The sequence below is a fragment of the Stegastes partitus genome, unplaced genomic scaffold (genome assembly GCF_000690725.1).
Source record: "Stegastes partitus isolate 25-593 unplaced genomic scaffold, Stegastes_partitus-1.0.2 Scaffold1516, whole genome shotgun sequence".
Lineage (NCBI taxonomy): Eukaryota > Metazoa > Chordata > Actinopteri > Pomacentridae > Stegastes > Stegastes partitus.
The window spans coordinates 1-19,253 of record NW_007579247.1 but is presented as its reverse complement, the minus strand read 5'-3'; the positions used below and the strand labels follow the sequence as shown (position 1 = coordinate 19,253).

At 40.8% G+C, this 19,253-nt stretch overlaps 1 protein-coding gene across 1 annotated transcript in view; it reads left to right on the top strand.

The window, feature by feature from the left end:
• Positions 1-18,948, top strand: part of LOC103371037 (electrogenic sodium bicarbonate cotransporter 1) — a 71,127-nt gene extending 52,179 nt beyond the window's left edge. The window contains exons 14-26 of the mRNA XM_008300252.1: positions 39-172; positions 908-1,182; positions 2,599-2,669; positions 3,125-3,310; positions 3,410-3,523; positions 4,806-4,967; positions 5,469-5,647; positions 7,026-7,098; positions 7,593-7,661; positions 7,888-8,061; positions 9,554-9,712; positions 14,140-14,219; positions 16,686-18,948. Of these exons, the coding sequence (XP_008298474.1) occupies positions 39-172; positions 908-1,182; positions 2,599-2,669; positions 3,125-3,310; positions 3,410-3,523; positions 4,806-4,967; positions 5,469-5,647; positions 7,026-7,098; positions 7,593-7,661; positions 7,888-8,061; positions 9,554-9,712; positions 14,140-14,219; positions 16,686-16,794 (1,785 nt within the window). The 3' untranslated portion in view covers positions 16,795-18,948. The remainder of the gene's footprint in view (positions 1-38; positions 173-907; positions 1,183-2,598; positions 2,670-3,124; positions 3,311-3,409; positions 3,524-4,805; positions 4,968-5,468; positions 5,648-7,025; positions 7,099-7,592; positions 7,662-7,887; positions 8,062-9,553; positions 9,713-14,139; positions 14,220-16,685) is intronic.
• Positions 18,949-19,253: the final 305 nt, after the last annotated feature.

Genomic DNA, 19,253 nt, shown 5'->3' with positions numbered 1-19,253 from the left:
TCTGGATCATCCCCTGACTCCTCCCTCGCTGTGTTCAGGGTGTGTTGGAGAGTTTTCTTGGCACGGCCATCGCCGGCGGTGTTTTCTGTCTGTTGGCCGGTCAACCGCTCACCATCCTCAGCAGCACCGGTCCTGTTCTGGTGTTTGAGCGGCTGCTGTTCAACTTCAGCAAGTATGTTGTGTGTTTTATCAGTTTAGCAGAGGCCCAGTTACTGATCACAGAAGAGTCAGTGTTTCAAAACAGAAAAATGACCAAACTGTGACATTTAGTAACACGCTTGTTCCAGAAATCAGACTTACAGTAGATTACCAGCGTCAGAACAGTTTGAGGAGAAAGGTCATGTTGTTTATTCTAAAGATCCACATTTTTCTATTGTTTACATGTTTTTCAGATGCTGGCAAAGACACCATGAGTAAAATAAGCAGTCATGGTTCAGCATTTAACTGTAAAACTATAGTTCAGCATCTGACAGTCATAATAACATGGAAGTCAGGAAGAGATTATTTTCATGGAAAAAAAATCTAAATATGCAACTTTGATAGCTTGAATCAATGACCAGAGAGGAACTTTAAGACATTTTGATATGGTTAAAGCAGAAATAATTTGAGATGATGAAGTTTTGCAGTTTAAAGCTTTGATGTTCAATAATAAAGTCATAACTCCTCAAGTACAAGTCACAAAATTAAAAAAAAATAGTCATACACAGGAAATAGTTGTGAATTTTGTGCATCTAATGACAGATTTGGTATTGAATGATGTAAAATTTCTTTTATATTATGACTTTTATCCCCTCTAAAAACATCACCATGACAATGACAACTCTTTTTGTTGAAACATGACTTTGTTCTCTGTCTCTGTATAAAACATTGCTACCTCTCAATACCTGCTGCTGTTGCTTCCGTTCAGAGATAACAACTTCGACTACCTGGAGTTCCGCCTGTGGATCGGGCTCTGGTCAGCGTTCCTCTGCCTGGTGCTCGTGGCCACTGACGCCAGCTTTCTGGTCCAGTACTTCACCCGGTTCACCGAGGAGGGCTTCTCCTGCCTCATCAGCTTCATCTTCATCTACGATGCCTTCAAGAAGATGCTCAAACTGGCTCACCACTATCCCATCAATGCTGACTTCAGGATGGAGGACGTCACGCAGTACGACTGCCTCTGTATGGCTCCTGCTATCATAGGTGAGGTGTTGCTTAGTGCTGAGGCTGAGGACACGTTTTCTACTGATTGCTGCTGGTTTGAGATCCTATTTATGCACCATAAACGATGTTTTCCTTGAATTGCACAATGCAAGAAGGGGACATCAGTTAGAGAGAAAGTTAGTTTAATTTATTGATGAAGTTGCAAGTAAAAGTTGGCTTTTTTAAGGACTAAAATATAGATATAATATACAGCATATACTTCTCATCATGTTTGTTTTGACTGACAAGACTGTGTGGCTGCAGTCACTTTGCTCAAATTACTGTTTGGTACTACAGAAGTCTTACAGCTTTGTGGGCTTCTGAGTCTTAGTGCGTCTTTCTCTGTGGTGACTGTGGATCAGCTGGTGGGTGTCCACTAATGACAGGGTTCGACCTCCACGTAGTGAAGTGGTGAATGAGAAGTTCTTTGTAGGTGCTACATAAACACAGACTGTTTAGCATCTTCCATTAGGGGGTCAGCAATGAAAGGTCTTTTTAGTTTTGACTTTACAAAAAAAAAATCTACAATTGAAAAATAAAAAATACAGTTGATCAGACTTCTCTACAATACAAGGTGCTTCTTTAATTTATTTTTTTACCTTTCACACAGAGATGTAATTCACTACGGTCAGTCCACGTACAGTAGAGACACTGTAGACGAGAACAGCAGAAACAACAGATGATTAATTTAGACGAGTGAGCAGCTGACACGTCATCAACACCGACAATAAGTCAGAGAAACTCCCAGCTGGTATCGAAGTCAAGCTGCTGGTTTAGATCTGTGGAGGAAAAAGGTTGTTAGTCAGTTTATCTTTTGGCTTAGATGATTACTTTTGATAGAGTTTGCCTTTACCATCTGTACATATGTTGTGATAATAACGTGCTGGATAGATGCTAAGTAAACATGTCAACCTGCTAGTACTAAACTCAACGGTGTCCTTTGTACAGTAAAGCTCTGACTAATGAAAGTTCAGCCAAGTTTATTAACAAAGAACTGATGACATGAAATAACCAGTGGATAGAAGGATAAAGCCTTTAAACAAAAATAGATAGATTCCAATAGTGTGTCATGGTTTTAGTAGGAATGATCCATTTTTCAGTCCTTCTCCACTACAAAAAAAAAAAAAGTTAAAAATGCTGATGGGATTTTTGTTGCAGTTCGTCCCAAACAAGCACATTTCTTATCTCTGCAGCACCACAATGCTTCATTTATTATGTGGTGACACATTCTACCTTTTATCAAAAAACTGCAGCTCGAGACTTTAGATATTGCTCTCGGCTGTATAGCAGTTCTTTTTTGTAATATTTTGATTAATTATTCAGCCCTGAATATAAATGATAAATTAAAATGGTGCACTGTGCATTGTTAAAAAAAGTTGTGCTGACAGGATTTTGTGTTTTGTTGTGTTTTTGCAGAGAACAGCACAGAGATCATCGGTGATCCTTTAGAAGGAACCTCAGTCTGGTACTGGAACAACACCGATCTGGTAAGCGGTTCCTGTTTTCACTGATGCTCTCATAGAAAAAACCCAAATATAAATTATTCCTTTGATACGTCTTTGTGTTGTAGCGTACATGTATGTTCCACCTCTTCACTGAAAGCATTGCTTAGACTGAAGGACTTACGTTCCTGGAATTATTTGAAATTCTTTAAAAAAAAACTTCTTTGAACTGTGTTACAAATCTCATGTTAACCACAAGTGGAAAGACAAAGAGTGAAAAAGAAGAGAACCGTGTTTGTCAGCTGAACATAGAAGGAAAAGTGAAGAGTCTGATCAGCAGATAGTTTCCAGTCTGACAGTGTTTACTCCTGCAGCAGCCAGTGTAGTTAAAGCATTGTCACGGTACTTCTGAGAGCTCTCTGTTGTATCTGTGTCTGACACTCGTTTGCAAGAATAAGTGTTTCTTTATCGGCACGACGCTCTTTGTTTCTGGTGTGCAGCCGATGAACGCCACGTGGTCGTCCCTCACAAGGACCGAGTGCTTGAAGTACAAAGGCGAGCTGGTGGGGAAGGCCTGCGAGTTCGTCCCAGACATCACCCTCATGTCCTTCATCCTGTTCTTCGGCACCTACACCTGCTCCATGTGTCTGAAGAAGTTCAAGACGAGCCCTTTCTTCCCCACCACCGTGAGTCACCGAGTGTACAGAGACTCCAGCGTGTTCGGAGAATAAACAAGGTTTCCAGCAGCAGATTACACAGAAAGTCTTTGTGTTTCTTTACACCAGGTGAGGAAGCTGATCAGTGACTTTGCCATCATCCTGGCCATCCTCATCTTCTGTGGGGTCGATATGCTCGTAGGAGTCGACACTCCGAAACTCATTGTGCCAAGTGAATTCAAGGTGAGAATCCTCCTGCCCCCGAACAAACAAATAGTGCCTTTAACCTCAAAACCCCACAGTAGGTGTGAAAAGTGTTTGATCTTTAAAGACAGACCATCAAAATGAGCGCAAGAACCATAAAAACAGGAGGAGTTTGTGGATTTCCTATTTTTCAGATGTTCAGAAAAATTAATTAATCTAAGCTGGAAATCATAATGTATCATCAGAACCATTTTATTCTACACGTCTCACTGAGAAATCAGATAATAAAATTCAGACTATTTGGTTGAACTGCGGGCTGTTTACACAAAGCAGATAAAGACGAGTACGGACACATATTAGAACTGTAAGAAGTAAAATATGTGTAGCATGGACAGTCATATTTTTAAGTATATTCACGCCTGTGGGCACCTGGAAAGTGTTGAGTGTGTTAATCCCAGGTTTTTTTTCTTCAATTTTTCTAAAACAAATAATCAAAGAAATTCAATTTTCACTTAATCTTTCTTTTTTATTTATGGCATATAGTGTATTTGTTATGTTGCAGAAAGACATTTCTGAGTCCTCTCTCCTTCTAGTCATGGCTGTACTGTTGTCATAGAGGTGCAGGACTTTATTTTGTAGTTAAAAATGAGCCACAGGGAAGAAAAATGTGACTGTTGCAAGAAACACCCAGAAACTGCTTGATGTTGACGGGGTTAGAATAGAATAGAATAAAGTAGAACTTTATTGATCCCTTTGGTGCAAACCTCAGGGAAATTGTTGATTGAAGGTTAAAGAGCTTTTTGTCATGTTAAGCTTCAAAAAACCAGATGAGACTATTCGTACAAAAACAAAACAAAACAAAGAAACACCTAAAACAATTGTTTACTGATGTTTTACATTTTTTAAACAAGTCACATAAAATGTGGCTGTTTTGAAAGACAGGAAAGGTCAGCGGTGTGTTTGGTGTCTGAGTTAATGGCAGTTAAGTGTAGAGTTGTCAGTTTGATCCTCTGCTCCTCCTCTCTGCATGTAGAGACGACCTCGAACAAAACACTGAACCTCTAAGTTTGTCTCACTTTGGACAGAAACATCCACCAAACAAATGTCAAGTAAATCTCTCTGTGTTTGAATTGAATTATCAGCATAAATGTAGAACTATTTATAATTCATTAATCCATGAAAATGAGATGAGTGACCTTTAATTGTTTATCAGGAACAAACGCCACATTTCTGACGTCCTACAACAGTTTGAGTCTGTGTGATGAGAGCAGCTCTGTGTACTTGACTCACGTGTTAAAGCTTCCGTCTTCCTCCCTCACAGCCAACAAGTCCGAACCGGGGTTGGTTTGTGCCTCCATTTGGAGGAAACCCCTGGTGGGTTTATCTGGCGTCGGCTCTTCCCGCCCTGCTGGTCACCATTCTGGTGTTTATGGACCAACAGATCACTGCTGTCATCGTCAACAGGAAGGAGCACAAGCTAAAGGTGAACAATAAAAAATGTAAATTTCTTGAAGTTCGTGAGGGATGTTTTCAGCCTTCAGTTACCTGATTTATGTGACGTGAGGATTTTCATGCATTCGCCACAACAAATTGCAGTCCTGTACAGACGCTGGAGGCCTTCACACTGTAGTTAAAGATCATTCTTCTCATGGGAGTGAGAGATGTTTCATGAGAGTGACTGCACATGGTTCAATTCAAAAAGCAGCTCTTTGCCATGTTCAGAGTCGCTGCTGAAGCCGAGTACGTGTTCTTTGATTTCACCGAGATGACTCGTCCCTTCAAGGAAAGACGGTGAATCATTACAGAGAAGTTTGCAGTAGAAGAAGCAGCAACTTTTGCTCCTCTGCTGCTGCATTAGTGATCAAGCTATGTCCGAGGCGTCTGCAGGGTTTCAGGTCTGCGTGTATCTGCAGCTGTGCTCTGCATACAGTCCACCTCTGAACACATACATGACCTCTGACCTGGTGTTTGTTGTCTGTACCAGAAAGGGGCAGGTTACCATCTGGATCTGTTCTGGGTGGCTGTTCTGCTCATCGTTTGCTCCTTCATGGGTCTGCCGTGGTACGTCGCCGCCACCGTCATCTCCATCGCTCACATCGACAGTCTGAAGATGGAAACGGAGACCTCGGCTCCCGGAGAGCAGCCCAAGTTTCTGGGTGTGAGGTGAGAACAGTGTGCTGTCCAGTGCTCCGAGTGAACAACAGCAACTGAGCATGTTTTAGATGTTTTACATTTTTCATCCCCATCTGGATCCAAGTCTATACGCACATGGACAAACACTGAAACTGATTTATGGCAGCTTTAATTACTAGAGAAAACCAAAATCCTGCTCAGGAAAACAGAAGGATCCCACCAGAATAGTAAAGGATGGAGGACAACAGATTTATAGTAAGTTCACTTTACATCACTGCTGTAAACAAGATGCCATCAAGAAAGCACCAGAATTACTAAAAGTCTTGCTCCTGTCATATAGGTTTGTTGTACGATGGCAACCACTGCTCATGGAAAGCAGAACACGCTTTGGGAATAATTCAGATCTTTCATATAATAAACTAATTGAAATAGTGGAAATGCATATTTTAACGGTGGACACTTTGTTGGAAGAAATGTTTGTGGAGTACAATCAAGTATTGGCTGTGAATGAATCAGTTACAGAATATTGAGTTTTGCTTTTACAAAACACAGTTTAGAAGTTGAGAGTCAGGTATGAACTGCTCTACAAACAATCAGTTGGTCTTTGAACCGCTGTCTTGGCTTTTCATCAGATTTCTGTCAAATCTGTTCTTTACTTTTGAGAGTTAGTATGTGCTGTCACACAAACACACAACCTGAAAAACAACAACAACAATATAAAATAACTGTAGTTGGCGGTGAACTGAAGCCGATTTGCGTCTGAGTTAACTAATAAGCTGATTTGGTTTGTGTGAAAAGCCAAACTTCAAAAACATTTATACAGTAGATAACTGCTGGATTGTGCTTCTGGCAGGTCAAATACTGTTTGTTACCGTCTCATGTTTAAAAGCACGACTTCCCTTCAGAGGCCAGTGGGTTGTTTACAGATCGTCCATCAATGGAAGGAAATATGACATTATTCTTCTCTTTTAACTGAATGTTATTAATCAGTGAATCAACTATGTAAGTTTGATGATTGTCGATAATGAAACCTTCTGTTTTTGTACATTTGACTAGTTTTGTGTTCATCAATGGAAGGCAAAAACACTCTTTTCTGTTTTTAGTTTGTTTTCTTGTCTGTCTGATGTCCTCGCTGCCTCCTGATGCGTCAGCTGTAAGCTGAGCTAACAAACTCAGACACTGAAACATCCACAGCAACTCTGAACTTCCTACAAACAATGGTGGTGTTTTTGTCAAACTAAAATGAGAATCAGAAAATGACTGGAAGTGTTCACATAAACAGCAGCATTAGTCTGGCTGATTCTGCTGGGACTTTGTTATTGTAAAAACTCTGGGTAAGAAGCATGAAATGATACCAGATGAAGTTTTGGCGTCATGACAATTGATATTTTTCTCTCTTTTATTTCAGAGAGCAGAGGGTCACTGGTGTGTTTGTGTTCATCCTGACAGGACTGTCTGTATTTATGTCTCCCATTTTAAAGGTAATTAATCAAAGACTGTCCTCTGTTTTTATCTGATGTTTGTTACTCACAGTCTCAAGTTTAATGATTTCAACTTCCCAAGATAACTGCTGATTATGACAGAAACAGAAACATTTAAACGTTGATCATTCGGGTGATAGAGATGACTGTTAGTGATAATGTCCTGCTATCGGCAAACTGTAAAGTTGCTTTAAGCTGAGTTTAATATATTTATGATTCTGAATTACTTCTGAAACTTGCATCAAAACGCATCATCACTGACAAACTAAACGTTGTGCAGATGCCATTCAAAGACGGTTTAAACGACCTGTATAGATTTCACACTTTAAATTCAGAACAAGTTGATTCGAGTTGTGCACATTAACCTGAAATGTTCGGCTTGTTTTGTGAAAGCTGCATTTTTTTTTACAGAACAAAGCAGAACCTTTAAATCTAACCCATCTGTTGAAGGCCTGTTCATATTGACGTTTGTTTTTTCATCTGTTCTGCTCTAGTTCATCCCCATGCCTGTGCTGTACGGCGTCTTCCTGTACATGGGAGTTGCCTCTCTCAATGGAGTGCAGGTAGCCTAACTTTACATTTCTTATTCTCATCATAAAATAAAATCAATAGTTCACAGAGAAGGAAGTTAATCTAATAAAACACTGTTAATATCCTCCAATTTGAAGCTGATCTCCAAAAATTGTTTCTTATCAGAGACAACTTCAGCTAATTCCTGTTATTTTGATAAATCAAATCCTGCAGAGCTCCTGGTTACATGTACCTGTACCTCTGTGTGTCTGTCTGTAGTTTATGGATCGTCTCAAGCTGCTCCTGATGCCAGCGAAGCATCAGCCGGACCTGGTTTACCTACGACACGTTCCCCTCAGGAAGGTCCACCTCTTCACCTTCATCCAGGTGCTCTGCTTGGCTCTGCTCTGGATCCTCAAGTCCACTGTGGCCGCCATCATTTTCCCCGTCATGGTAAGAAACGTTTATACGGAGATTCAGCCAACATTAAAGTCTGAAAGACAGACGTTAGCAGCATTCAGTATTTAAGAACCTACAGCTGTAGTTATTCCTTCTGTTGGTTATTCTAGTCAATGAATAATTTATCATTTAGTAAAATCCAAGACTAATGTGAGATATCTCTCATATGTCAACAATCTGAAGTTTTATCTTGCACATTACATGAATGAAAGGCTTTGCATGTAGTGGAAACAGCCTCATCTGAAGTAGTTTGCTCAGTTGTCATACAGATTTATGAATCCACTGTTATCATGTGAACTTCTGCTGTGGTGACACTAAATGCGTAACATGTCTGAAGTGTTCGCTGTGCAGCTGCTGCAGCACTGAGCTTCCACTGTAATCAATGAAACTGACGACATCAGACAAGTGTGTCCGCACTGCAGAAGTAAAACTAGACCGGTGTTGTATTTAGATATTTTACATGCGGTAGTTACGATCCTTGTACAACGAAATAGATCAAAAAAATTTTTTGTCAGTATCAGCTGCTGGTTGCTTAGTAACTTTATCCCTTACAGAGTCAACTGTAGTCTGTACATGGTAACTTTTATTATACTAACTTGGTGAAAAACGTAAAGTTTCAGCCTAAAATGAAAACTCAGAGTCTTGTTTTGCCAGAGCCCTCCATCACATGTGTGCTGGAGGTGGAACCACTAAAAATACACACCAACCACGTCGCAATCAGTCCAAATACATTTTGCATTTAGTATAGCCATGACGTCTGTGTGGAATTTTGGTTGTCATAACAGCTTTCATCCATTTTCATGAAAGCTCCCTAAAGTTCTGTTAGTGGATCATTTTTTTGTTTGTTTTTTTTATCAACCTGATATTTTTCAGGTCAAAACTGAACATTACGGTTCATCAGCAGTAAAGCCGATGAGCAGCATCCATTTTTTTTTTTCAGTTTTCTGTCTGTCAACAAAACAAGATTCAACTGGTCCCGTTGGACGATGAGTGTCCAAATGGCATCAGAAGAGTGATAAAAGCAGCTTCAGTGGGCTCGACGTGATCACACTGAGTTACAGCTACACTGAACCACTTTAATATGTAAATGAAGTTTACCGTTTGAACTGAGAGGATTGTTTATCTGAGCGATGGAACAGTCACGCTGTTTCACATCAAAACAGTTCAGGGTCACTAATGCAGCACTAAAGACTTTATTAGATGATTTATTGAACTTTATGTAGTAATTTGTGATTTTAGCATTGATGCGGTGAGACCAGCTTCATTTAACATTCGTAATATTTTAGTTACCCAAAAATGTTAAAAGTACAAAGTGTGTTCGTAGAGTTTTCAGTTTTTCCTGAACCAAAATGCACATCATGAAGGGTTTAGAACAAACAGTAATCTGTTTATGACCTCCACTTTTACATTTTACTCAAACATGTCATATTTTTTAAATGTTAAGCTATAATTTCCCAGTCTAATGCTCTTGTTCTGCTGCTTTCAGATCCTCGCTCTGGTCGCTGTGAGGAAAGCGATGGATTACATGTTCTCCCAGCACGACCTCAGCTTCCTGGATGATGTCATTCCAGAGAAGGACAAGAAGAAGAAGGAGGACGAGAAGAAGAAAAAGAAAAAGGGCAGCATCGACAGCGACGCTGAAGACGTGAGTTGTTTGAGTTTTTAAGTTTCAGCCTCACTGAGAAACACTTGAATGCATCACAATCACACAAACAAGCAAAATGCCTTACTTTGCACCAGTTTCTTTGTTTTAGCTCATTCCTAAGTATGCCAACCTCCAGCACTGCTCTCACCTCCCAGGTTTCCTTCTTCTGTTCCAACAAAGGGTTTATCTGCTGGTTAACCAAAACACAAGTTTACACATCGGGTTCCTTAATGCCGCTTGAGTCGTCTTTTTGTTGTTTGCAGCTAATAGTTTGTCCATTTAGTGAAGCTGAGCAGAGGAGGTCTGACAGTACAGCATGTGGTTCAAGGATAATGCACAATTCAGTTTGGATTTTTAAGACAGCAAGCACTTGGGGCTTTTTTTCAGTTTCTTGTGCTTGTTCAAGTGTGAGAATGTTGTTGTACGAGCACGTTTTTAGGTTCACAGATGGATTCATACGATCTTTAGCTTGAATTTCAAGTGGCTGAGGCCTGAAGCTGGAAGCAGGTGCTTGTGGAAGGAGTTCTGCCACATTTTACCTGCCTTTGAGAAATGTCTTTGACCTGAGACTAAAACTCTGGAGATCCTACAGAAACCTTTGGGACAAGATGTTCAGATTTATTCACTCATGCTTGATTTTCTTGTAGCTAAAAACTAGACGTGTCTGGAAAAAACTGTGGGAAGATAAAAAAAAAAAGCTCCATTCAGGGAGGTGGTGTGAGGAGAGCAGTGGACGCAGAGGGAGACTTACATATAGTTTAATGGGGAGTGAGCAAGACAAACAGGTGTGGTGATGTTAAATATCTTCACCACAAAGCTGCTGTTTTATTTCATTCAGTCGTTCTGTTTGTGCATCATCACATCAACATCACAGCAGTTTGGGATGTGGAATGTCCGGTTGAAAAACATGTCCAAAGGGAGTTTCAGTTTGATAATCTGCACAAAGTTAATCCAACATGTGACCCTGGATCCACGGTGGGTCTGCTCCAGAATTTGTTCTTTGGATTTGTTTGGTATTTGGTCTAATTTTGTTGAGAGGCGTTCCACTGTCTGGCCCATAGACTGTATAAAAGATGGACGTAGCAACCGGCCCCGAAAAATGAAGCCAACCCGGAAGTGTCAAAAACCTGCAATATCACTACATCCGCTACCTGCTGGCTCCAAAAAGTCCTGGCTCCCATAGAAATGAATTGGAAAAGAAGTGATCACAGATCATGAAATACCGCATTCCTACAGCTCAGGATTTAAAAAAAAAATAGTTTTCATGGTCAAGTCCAGAGATCAAGTGGCCAATCTGAAAATAAATCAATACTGAATGTTTAAAAAATCATCAACATTTTGTGGGGCAAGGGGCGTGGCTGACTTGATTGACAGTCGGCAGCGACCATACAGACGAAGCGAGCAGAAGGCGGTAAATGAGGGCGGGCAGAGAGGGCCCGCCTCTCAATCCATCTGACCAATCGCTGCTCCTATGGCTCCGCCCCCCTCCGACGATTTTTGCGTCACTGGCTCCAAAAATCCAAGATGTCAACCAGGAAGTAGCAAAACCCTGGCTTCATTTTCTCAGTGCAGAAACCAACGGGTGAAGTCACGGTAGCTACGTCCATCTTTTATACAGTCTATGGTCTGGCCACAGGTCTCAGGTGTGTCTGCCACTGTGTCTTGAGTAGATTGAAGCTGTTGCGCTTCCCGCTCTGATCATGTAGTGAATCTTTATCAGTGCAGATAATTACATGTTTTCCTCCACGTTGAGACTGTGGTGACACGTTCTGCTGGTTTCATTAGTGTCTGGTCTGTTTGGATCTATTGCATTTTCTGATCAGATCTAATTATCCTGGAACAGGGCTGCGTTTATGAAAATTCACTTACAGACAGTGTGCTTGTTAAAGATTCTCTTTCAGGTGGAGTTAGGAATTTTGGACCCATGCAGGGGTTTAACTAGAAGCCAGAAAGAACAGTAAACTATCAGAAATGGTTTAGAATATAATGTGCCTGTCACTATTAAAGCCAGCAACCAACTATTAAAGTTGTGGATTCCATAAAACTATACTTGTTGCAACAGAAACCTACATCTTTAGAAGAGGTGGTGTTCCTTTCTGGTTTTAAATTTGAAAAACAGATCACTGACAGTCCAGTGATTAATGCCCTTGTCCAGTTTTGGTGTGAAACTATACATGGTTCAATCAAAAAGTTGCAAGACTCTTCAGGTTGAGTGTCGCAGTGACACAGCATGTGTGAGCAGAAACTGTGACACAGTTCTATCAACAGCATGTCCTGCACATGTTGTTGTACCCACTGGCTTCAAATCCTCCATAGACGTGAAACTGAAGGAGAAAGCAAACGTCACATCCTGTGTCAATCAGCAGTGGGGATGATTCAACCTTCATGTGGAGGATCATCGCTGGTGACCAGAGGAGGGTCTGCAGGTACCATCAGGGGAACAAACGGCAAGTCGGGTTCAACAGCAGCAGCAGCAGCATGGCCATTGTTTTCTTCAACATTCAGATAACTGCACCATAAATTTGTTCCCCAGAGTCCACTGAAATGTCCTGAGCTGTCTGAGGAAAGACGTTTTGGCTTTACCATTTCACTTTGGATAAAAAAAAAAAAGTTACAGGAAGCCAAATATGGCAACTAGGGCAAGTGGAAAGCAACAACAACTCTTTGTGTAACCACTGTGCACCAGCACCACATGCCAGAGCACCACAGTTCACTGAAAGTTCTCCCTCAGACTCATCAGGACAATAAAGTGGATCCCTGCCTGGCTCTGGTGGACAACCATGTGGATAGTTAAACAGTGAGCATGCTGCTGGTGCTGCTGACCCATGTGGTTTTACAGACTGAAGGATCTTCTCTCGCTGGTAGCTGGAGAACCACCTCCAGTCACCAGTGATCGTCTGTCACATGAAGGTTGGATCATCTCAGCTGCTACAGTTTGAGATTCATGATGAAACTGAAAAACGTGGGTGACACAGCCCCACATGTTTATACTGTGGTAGAACACAGAATCTTGACAGTTAATGCTCACGCTGTGTAACATGAGTAACTGTGACACGCTTTTTCTTTTTTTTAATCACACCATGTGATCAGTTTGTACTCTTCAAAAAAAAAAAAAATAAATAAATGTAGGGAACAAATGCTGGCACAAGCTAAGTAACATGACTGCAGGTGTTGATGGTAAGTCACTGACGGCGTCCAGAGGTTCAGTCTCAGGATGTCTTTCTCTCTCCAACAGTCTGACTATCCTTACAATGAGAATGTTCCCAGCATTAAAATCCCCATGGACATGATGGAGCAGGAGCCCTTCTTAGGTGATAAGGCCTCTGACAGTGAGTAGCACCGGAGGAAAGACACTCGCTCCTCCTCCTCCTCTTCGACCTGCCTAACTCCTCCTCCTCCTTCGTTCGGTGTCTTTAATGACGTCTTCTCTTACTAAAGCGTTGTCGCCTTTTTTGCTTCTCACTCACTGCTTTGACTTTCACTGCATGATCTTATTCTTGATTATTGATCTTTATTCTTTCCTTTTCCTTCACCTCAGGTCTGTGTTGTGCTCCAAAACATGCATGAAATCTTCTCACTTTCCGTCTTGGACTATGATGTGTTCTAATAACTTTGATTTTGTCTCTGTTGCCTAACCCCTGTTATCCGTCAGTTTAAGCTTTACCTCTTTTTAAAATATTCACTGCTGATTTTGTGGCTGCTTTTCAAGGGTTGTTGAATTTGAACTTTTGTTGTTGAAGCTTGTTTAAAACACAGATTCTACATATTTTGTTCACTTTCATGTACAAGAGTCCCTGACTAGTTGAACACCGACATCAAATAATGAATTAATAGTTGTGTAGGGAAACATTAGAACAAATCAGAATGAGCTCTCTGGCTTCTGTACTGTCTTATTGCGACTTAAATATGATAGTAAAATGGTTTTAGAGCAACTACACAGTTTAAAGCACACCCAGTAAGAAGTATTTACAGCATCTATGGGTACAAGGTTGACTTGTAGAAGTCCTCCACCAGGAGTAGAGTAACGTCCAAAAGCAACAGAGGCAAAAAATACATTAGTTTTGCTGTAATGTGTCTAAAACATTTATTCTTAGCACAGAATGCTTTGTGTCTTTTGTTGTATTCAGTTTATCTTGTAGTAAATGATTTAGGTTTTCTGTGAATCTAACTTAAAACTTTCTTGAGGAAGCTTCATAGTTTGGGACACGTTTTATTAATCATCCATTACATTTACAAACTAATTATACTGAGTTTAAAAAGATTCTCTGATAAATACAGTCCATGAGTGTGCAGGGTGTCAGTCCATCCAGACACTTGTAGCTGCTGTCAAGTTCTGTTTGGACTGAAAACCTGCAGGAGTCTTAAACAGTTTAAAGCTTGTGTCTGAGAGAATCCAGCACTAACGGCCGTTTCTTTTTCCCCCTCAGGAGAGAAGTCCCAATCATTCCTTGAACGACACACATCGTGCTGAGCAGCTCCGTTACTATCAGGCCAACTGCTTGTCCAGGTGAGTTTGTTGATGTTCAGACTGAAACCTGCAGCTTCAGACTGTCGCAGTGCAGCTAGAAGTCCCAGACCAAATAAAACCGTACAGAGGGAACGGAACAAGACATAACCGGCACCGATTTCTTTTACATTTATTGATGACAGCGCCATCAAAGGTTGTAAAAGGTCACGAGGCGAGCTAACTAGCTAACGTATGATGCTTGTCTGAACTTTAAAGGTCAGCTAGGCTAATTAGCTTACCTGTGGCTAAAGTGTATTTTTCAATGGGGAGCAGAGCGCCGGGCGCCATATGTCAGTTCAGCTGTCTCCTCCCTCATGTCTTGTTCTGTCTGTGGACTTCAGTCTTATAAACCTTTGGCTTCACCAGTTGAGGTTTAAAGCCCAGTTCGACTGGCGTTATCTAGGACCTCCGGTAATCTGTGGAGATCACGGAGGTCATCTTGATTAACTTTCCACCACAAATGACCAAACAGGTTCTGAGATAACATCAGTCTAGTGTGAATCTTCACATCATGATTTGGAGTCATTTTAACATTTGTTTGAAAAGGTTTTCTGCTTCCTCCTGACCTTTGTTCTGCCACTTTCCTACTTGAGAACTATGGAAGCTCCATGGACAATTATAAATGAAAGCTTCAGCAGCTTTTTGGGTGCAACGTCTCATTTCATTTTATTCTCCAGGTCATTCTAGTCCTGTGTGAATAACCTGACCTTATTACCTTCAGTGCAGCGCTGCCCAGTGCCTTCACATTATGAATCTTTATACGACTTCTTGGACATTTACTTGGCAGATATCCTAGAAGAGATCCGCCCTTAGTTGCTCTTCATGAGGTGTCGTCCTTTTTTCCCGTTAAAGGGTTGACTTGTGGATAAATGTGCGCTACGCTGCTGGACTGATATGAGCTTTAGAGGAGACAATCAGTCTGAAAAAGGCAGAACAAGCCTTGTTTTTGGACAAATATTTAGAGCGGCGATTATGATGCTCAGGACGAGATTACGTTTCTCCATCATGCACACATCCTCTCACGACAACCAGGATGCATCGGTCGTGTGCACAGGGTCACGTTTTCTTCCTGTGTTACCCCATCTGTTCTATGATTGTCGTAACAGCGCCGACCAAAGAGGATTAGTGTTTGGGACAATGTGTGAAAAGCAGCTGTGATCGCAGGATTATGTTTTTTCTAATTGTCTCTCAGCTGTAGAGATCAGACTGGTTTTTGGGCTGAAAACATCTTTCTCTGACTGTACTGAAGCCTAAATTCATCACCTCACTGTTTCTTCAACCGTTGCCAAACCCAGATGTAATTGAATTGTCTTTGAGTTTTATTTGGCTGCTTCAAAAAAATCTGACTTTGTCCCCATTTTTGAACAGTTTGACCTCATGTTACTGTAAAAACTTTGAGCGGTTCAGACAAGTGTCCGTGAGAGTCAGGAACACCGGGCTGGACATAAATCATAGTAATGACATTACGCTGCCCCCCTGTAAAACTAATCTCGTCCCAGTAAGACTGAAGCCAAATTGCTTTGAGCTCAAATGACCTCAGGAGTCATCAGGACAGGTCACTGGTGGTTTCTTCGTAGTATTTAAGTATCCTGAGCTTGAGATTAAATGATTGTCAACTGAAAATTAACTGGCAACAGTTTTGATAAATCACTTAAGTAGCTTTTCAGCAAAAACACCAAAAGGTCTCTAAAATGAGAACGTTTGCTCTTTTTTTACTGTCATCTTTGATTGTAAGCAGAATGTTTTGGGGGGTTTAGGTGGTTGGATTGACTGTTAATGTAGCTGCATGTTATTATGACAGTCGTATGATGATGAAACAGTTGCAGCTCTTTGCTGATCTGATGCTGTATGAGGCAGGAATAGCGGCGCTGCATGACATGGTGCATCTAAACACTAAAACAAAGGCACCTGGACGTGCTTGAGTTTCTTGAAGACGCTTCACCTCTCCGAGGTGTCTTCAGGTCTAAGCGACTGGTGGAGAGCTCAGGACAGTTAAACAGAGTTGCTGAGGTCACCTGAGGTTTCCCAACCAGGTGGAGCCTCTTACTATTTAATACTGTAGCGGTTCCATGCGGGCAAGCAAACAGCATTGTGTGGGTTTAGCTGGTAAAGGGGGAACCATAACAAAGTCTTCTACGGTGCTCAATGACCACAAGCTGCACACAAATCAAGCTGTGATAAACAAGACAATGATCACATCTCCCAGTAGCGTATGAAGCAGCTGTGTGCGGTTGGTTTCTGGTGCCTGTATGACAACAGGTGTAGATAAAGAAATGGCCTGAGATCAATTAAACATCCAAGTACAGCTGGACCTCAGAGAAACTCAGATTACAGCTCTCGCAGAGGGACTCCACCACATCTTAACATAGCAGATAGCAAACTACTATTCAAAGTGTACTGGACCTTTAAGATCAGCGGCTCTTCGCGCCCTCACGTGTCCTAACAAAGCTTCTGTTTGTGTTTCAGCCCTGAGATGAGTCCGCTGAAGTCTGTGCCTCAGATTAGAATAGACATGGACCCAGACGATGATAATTCGTTCTTCTGGAGGAGCAGAGGATCTGAAACATCTCTGTAGAGCACCGAACCACCGCCTGGCAGCCTGCAGCACCACAACACTCGCCTCCTCCTGCTGACTCCAACCATTCAGTTAAATCTCCTCCACAGTTTTTAAGACTTTCTTTTAAATACGTGGCACTGGACAAAAAAAAGGGAACACATCACCAGACACAGTAAAGAAACCTTTTTTTTTTTTCTGTTATTACAACATTTTCAACTACTTCTTTCCGCTCCGTCTTCTCTTGGTATTTTTCTCACAACTCCACAGTCTTTGTGTTCAAACGCTGATTCATGTAACTCTACTACTCTTCTATGCAACGACTCCTCCACATATCACTGATCAACAGTAAACACTGCACTTCTCTGACCACGCATGGAGTGCCCTCCCTACTCTTTTTATATAAATATATATAAATATCATCAGTCTGAATTTTTATATAAACCGAATTACTCTAATAACATTTTCCTGTAGCAGGAAAATTATGTTTTTTATAGCTCTACCTCTTGTTTTAGATTCAATGCTTATTATGAACAAATGCAACATGTTGATTTTTAACGCAGCATGGGGTTTTGATATTTTCTCTCTGTCCTCTTGTAGAGTTGAAATGATTCCAGAGATTCACTGTATTATAGCTTGACAAGAAATGAAATAGATATTTAAGTTAATTAACAGTTAATTAACACTGCACATTTGTATGTGCACATGAGGTAAATATTTTTATCATCACTTTTTGATGCAGTTTTGATTGCTTCACCTTCCTCTTTCTAATTTTCTGAATCTTTCTTTCACTCGTTCACTTCAAAGCTTTTGTTACTCGTTTAAATTAAATCATGTTTCCTTTTTTTTTTTTGGTTTTTGCTTTTTTTAATGATTCGTTGTGTGAATGTCGGTAACGTTTCTTGTGTCTTTTTTTTTGTTCTTCTTTTCTTTCTTTGCGTGTAGAAGACAGTTCAGCGATACATAATGATCCGATTTTCCTCAGCCAAACTTAAACTCTAACTAGGAATGCATATCATAATTGCTTGTGCTGCACAAACTACTTTACCTAAGTGGCTTATAAGAGATTGATCCAGACGGAAATTCAAACAGTAACGATTTGCAAAAGGATTACGATACAGGAATCAAATCCACGTAAGCTCTGTGCAGTGGGACAGCTTCAGTTCACAGTGAGGTCATTTCTGTTTTTCTCAGCTGGTGTTGGAATTATCTGATGTGAACATGTTTTTTTTCTTTTTGTTTTATACATTGAAGGATGTGTTTGGCTCCTAATAAAACTTTCTCACAGTCATGCAGCTGTGCTAAACAGGAACTCTGCCTCAGCTGAAGAGGTTTAACCTTCTTTTGAGTCTGCATGTGTGAACTTGGGGCTCATTTGTTGGCTGCTGTTGTGTTCTGGCAGCTTCCAGGTGATGAACAGCTCAACAAAGAAACACAAAAAGGACATTTCACGTTACAACACTGTCATTGTTTTTTGTCTAGATTTGCAAACCTGTGTAAGCAGAGTTCTTCATAGTGAACATGTGACACAAGAGAGTTATATTAAACCCAAACGCATCCTTTAAAAAAACATTCACAGTTGATACGAGTTCATCTCCGTCAAGGCAGAACATGTAAAAACTCCACATTCACCCCATGTTTGAGCATTTCCTACAGAGTGGCCACACAGTCTAAGAAGAAAACAAAGACAAGTTTCCAGTTTATATCAGCCTTGTGTATTTCCTATTAAATGACGCTTTGTTTCTTTAAGCGTCTCGCTGACTTTGCACCTCTGTTGTAGAGAGTCAGGGAGACGATGAGTCGCACAAAATGATGGTTATCAGAGCAAAAACGCAACTCTGGCCAGTTCCAGAAGACAGAAAACCTTAAACACATGTTGCAAAAATTTTTTAAAATGAAAAATGAGTCTTTTTTGTGTCAGAAGGTGGCGCTGCAGGCTGCACGTGGAGAGCAGAAGAAGCCAGACATAACAGCAACGTCTTTGTCAACCACAAAAACACAAACAAAGCTTTGGCTGTCTGTGAAAAAAAAATAATGTAGAGAAGTCTTCAGGAATACTTTTTTTTTTGTAGCAAGAAAACGTGCATTATTCTTTGGTGTCGTCTGGAGTCTCTAGAAGCAGAAACAGCTGATCAGTCATTCAAGTCAAATGCTCACCACGTCGGCGCTCAAAAAGAAACTCAACAAAGTCAAGTGAGCGTAAAAACTTTTTTTTTTTTAATTGCCAACCTTTTTTCCCTCCTTTCCAAACTTTGCCTTTTTAATGAGTGTTCTCTAATTCTAATACTCCAACATGCCACTAATTATCTAAACAGGGCTTGAACTAACCAACATAGAAACACCAATTAGCCACCATGTTGGTTGGTGAAAACTAAATCCTGTGGAACTTATTTTTGCAGTTATGAGCCATTTTATCTTGTTTGCTCCGACCTCAGAAAACCATCTGCGGGCTCGCACACGTCAACAAACCAAACAAATGC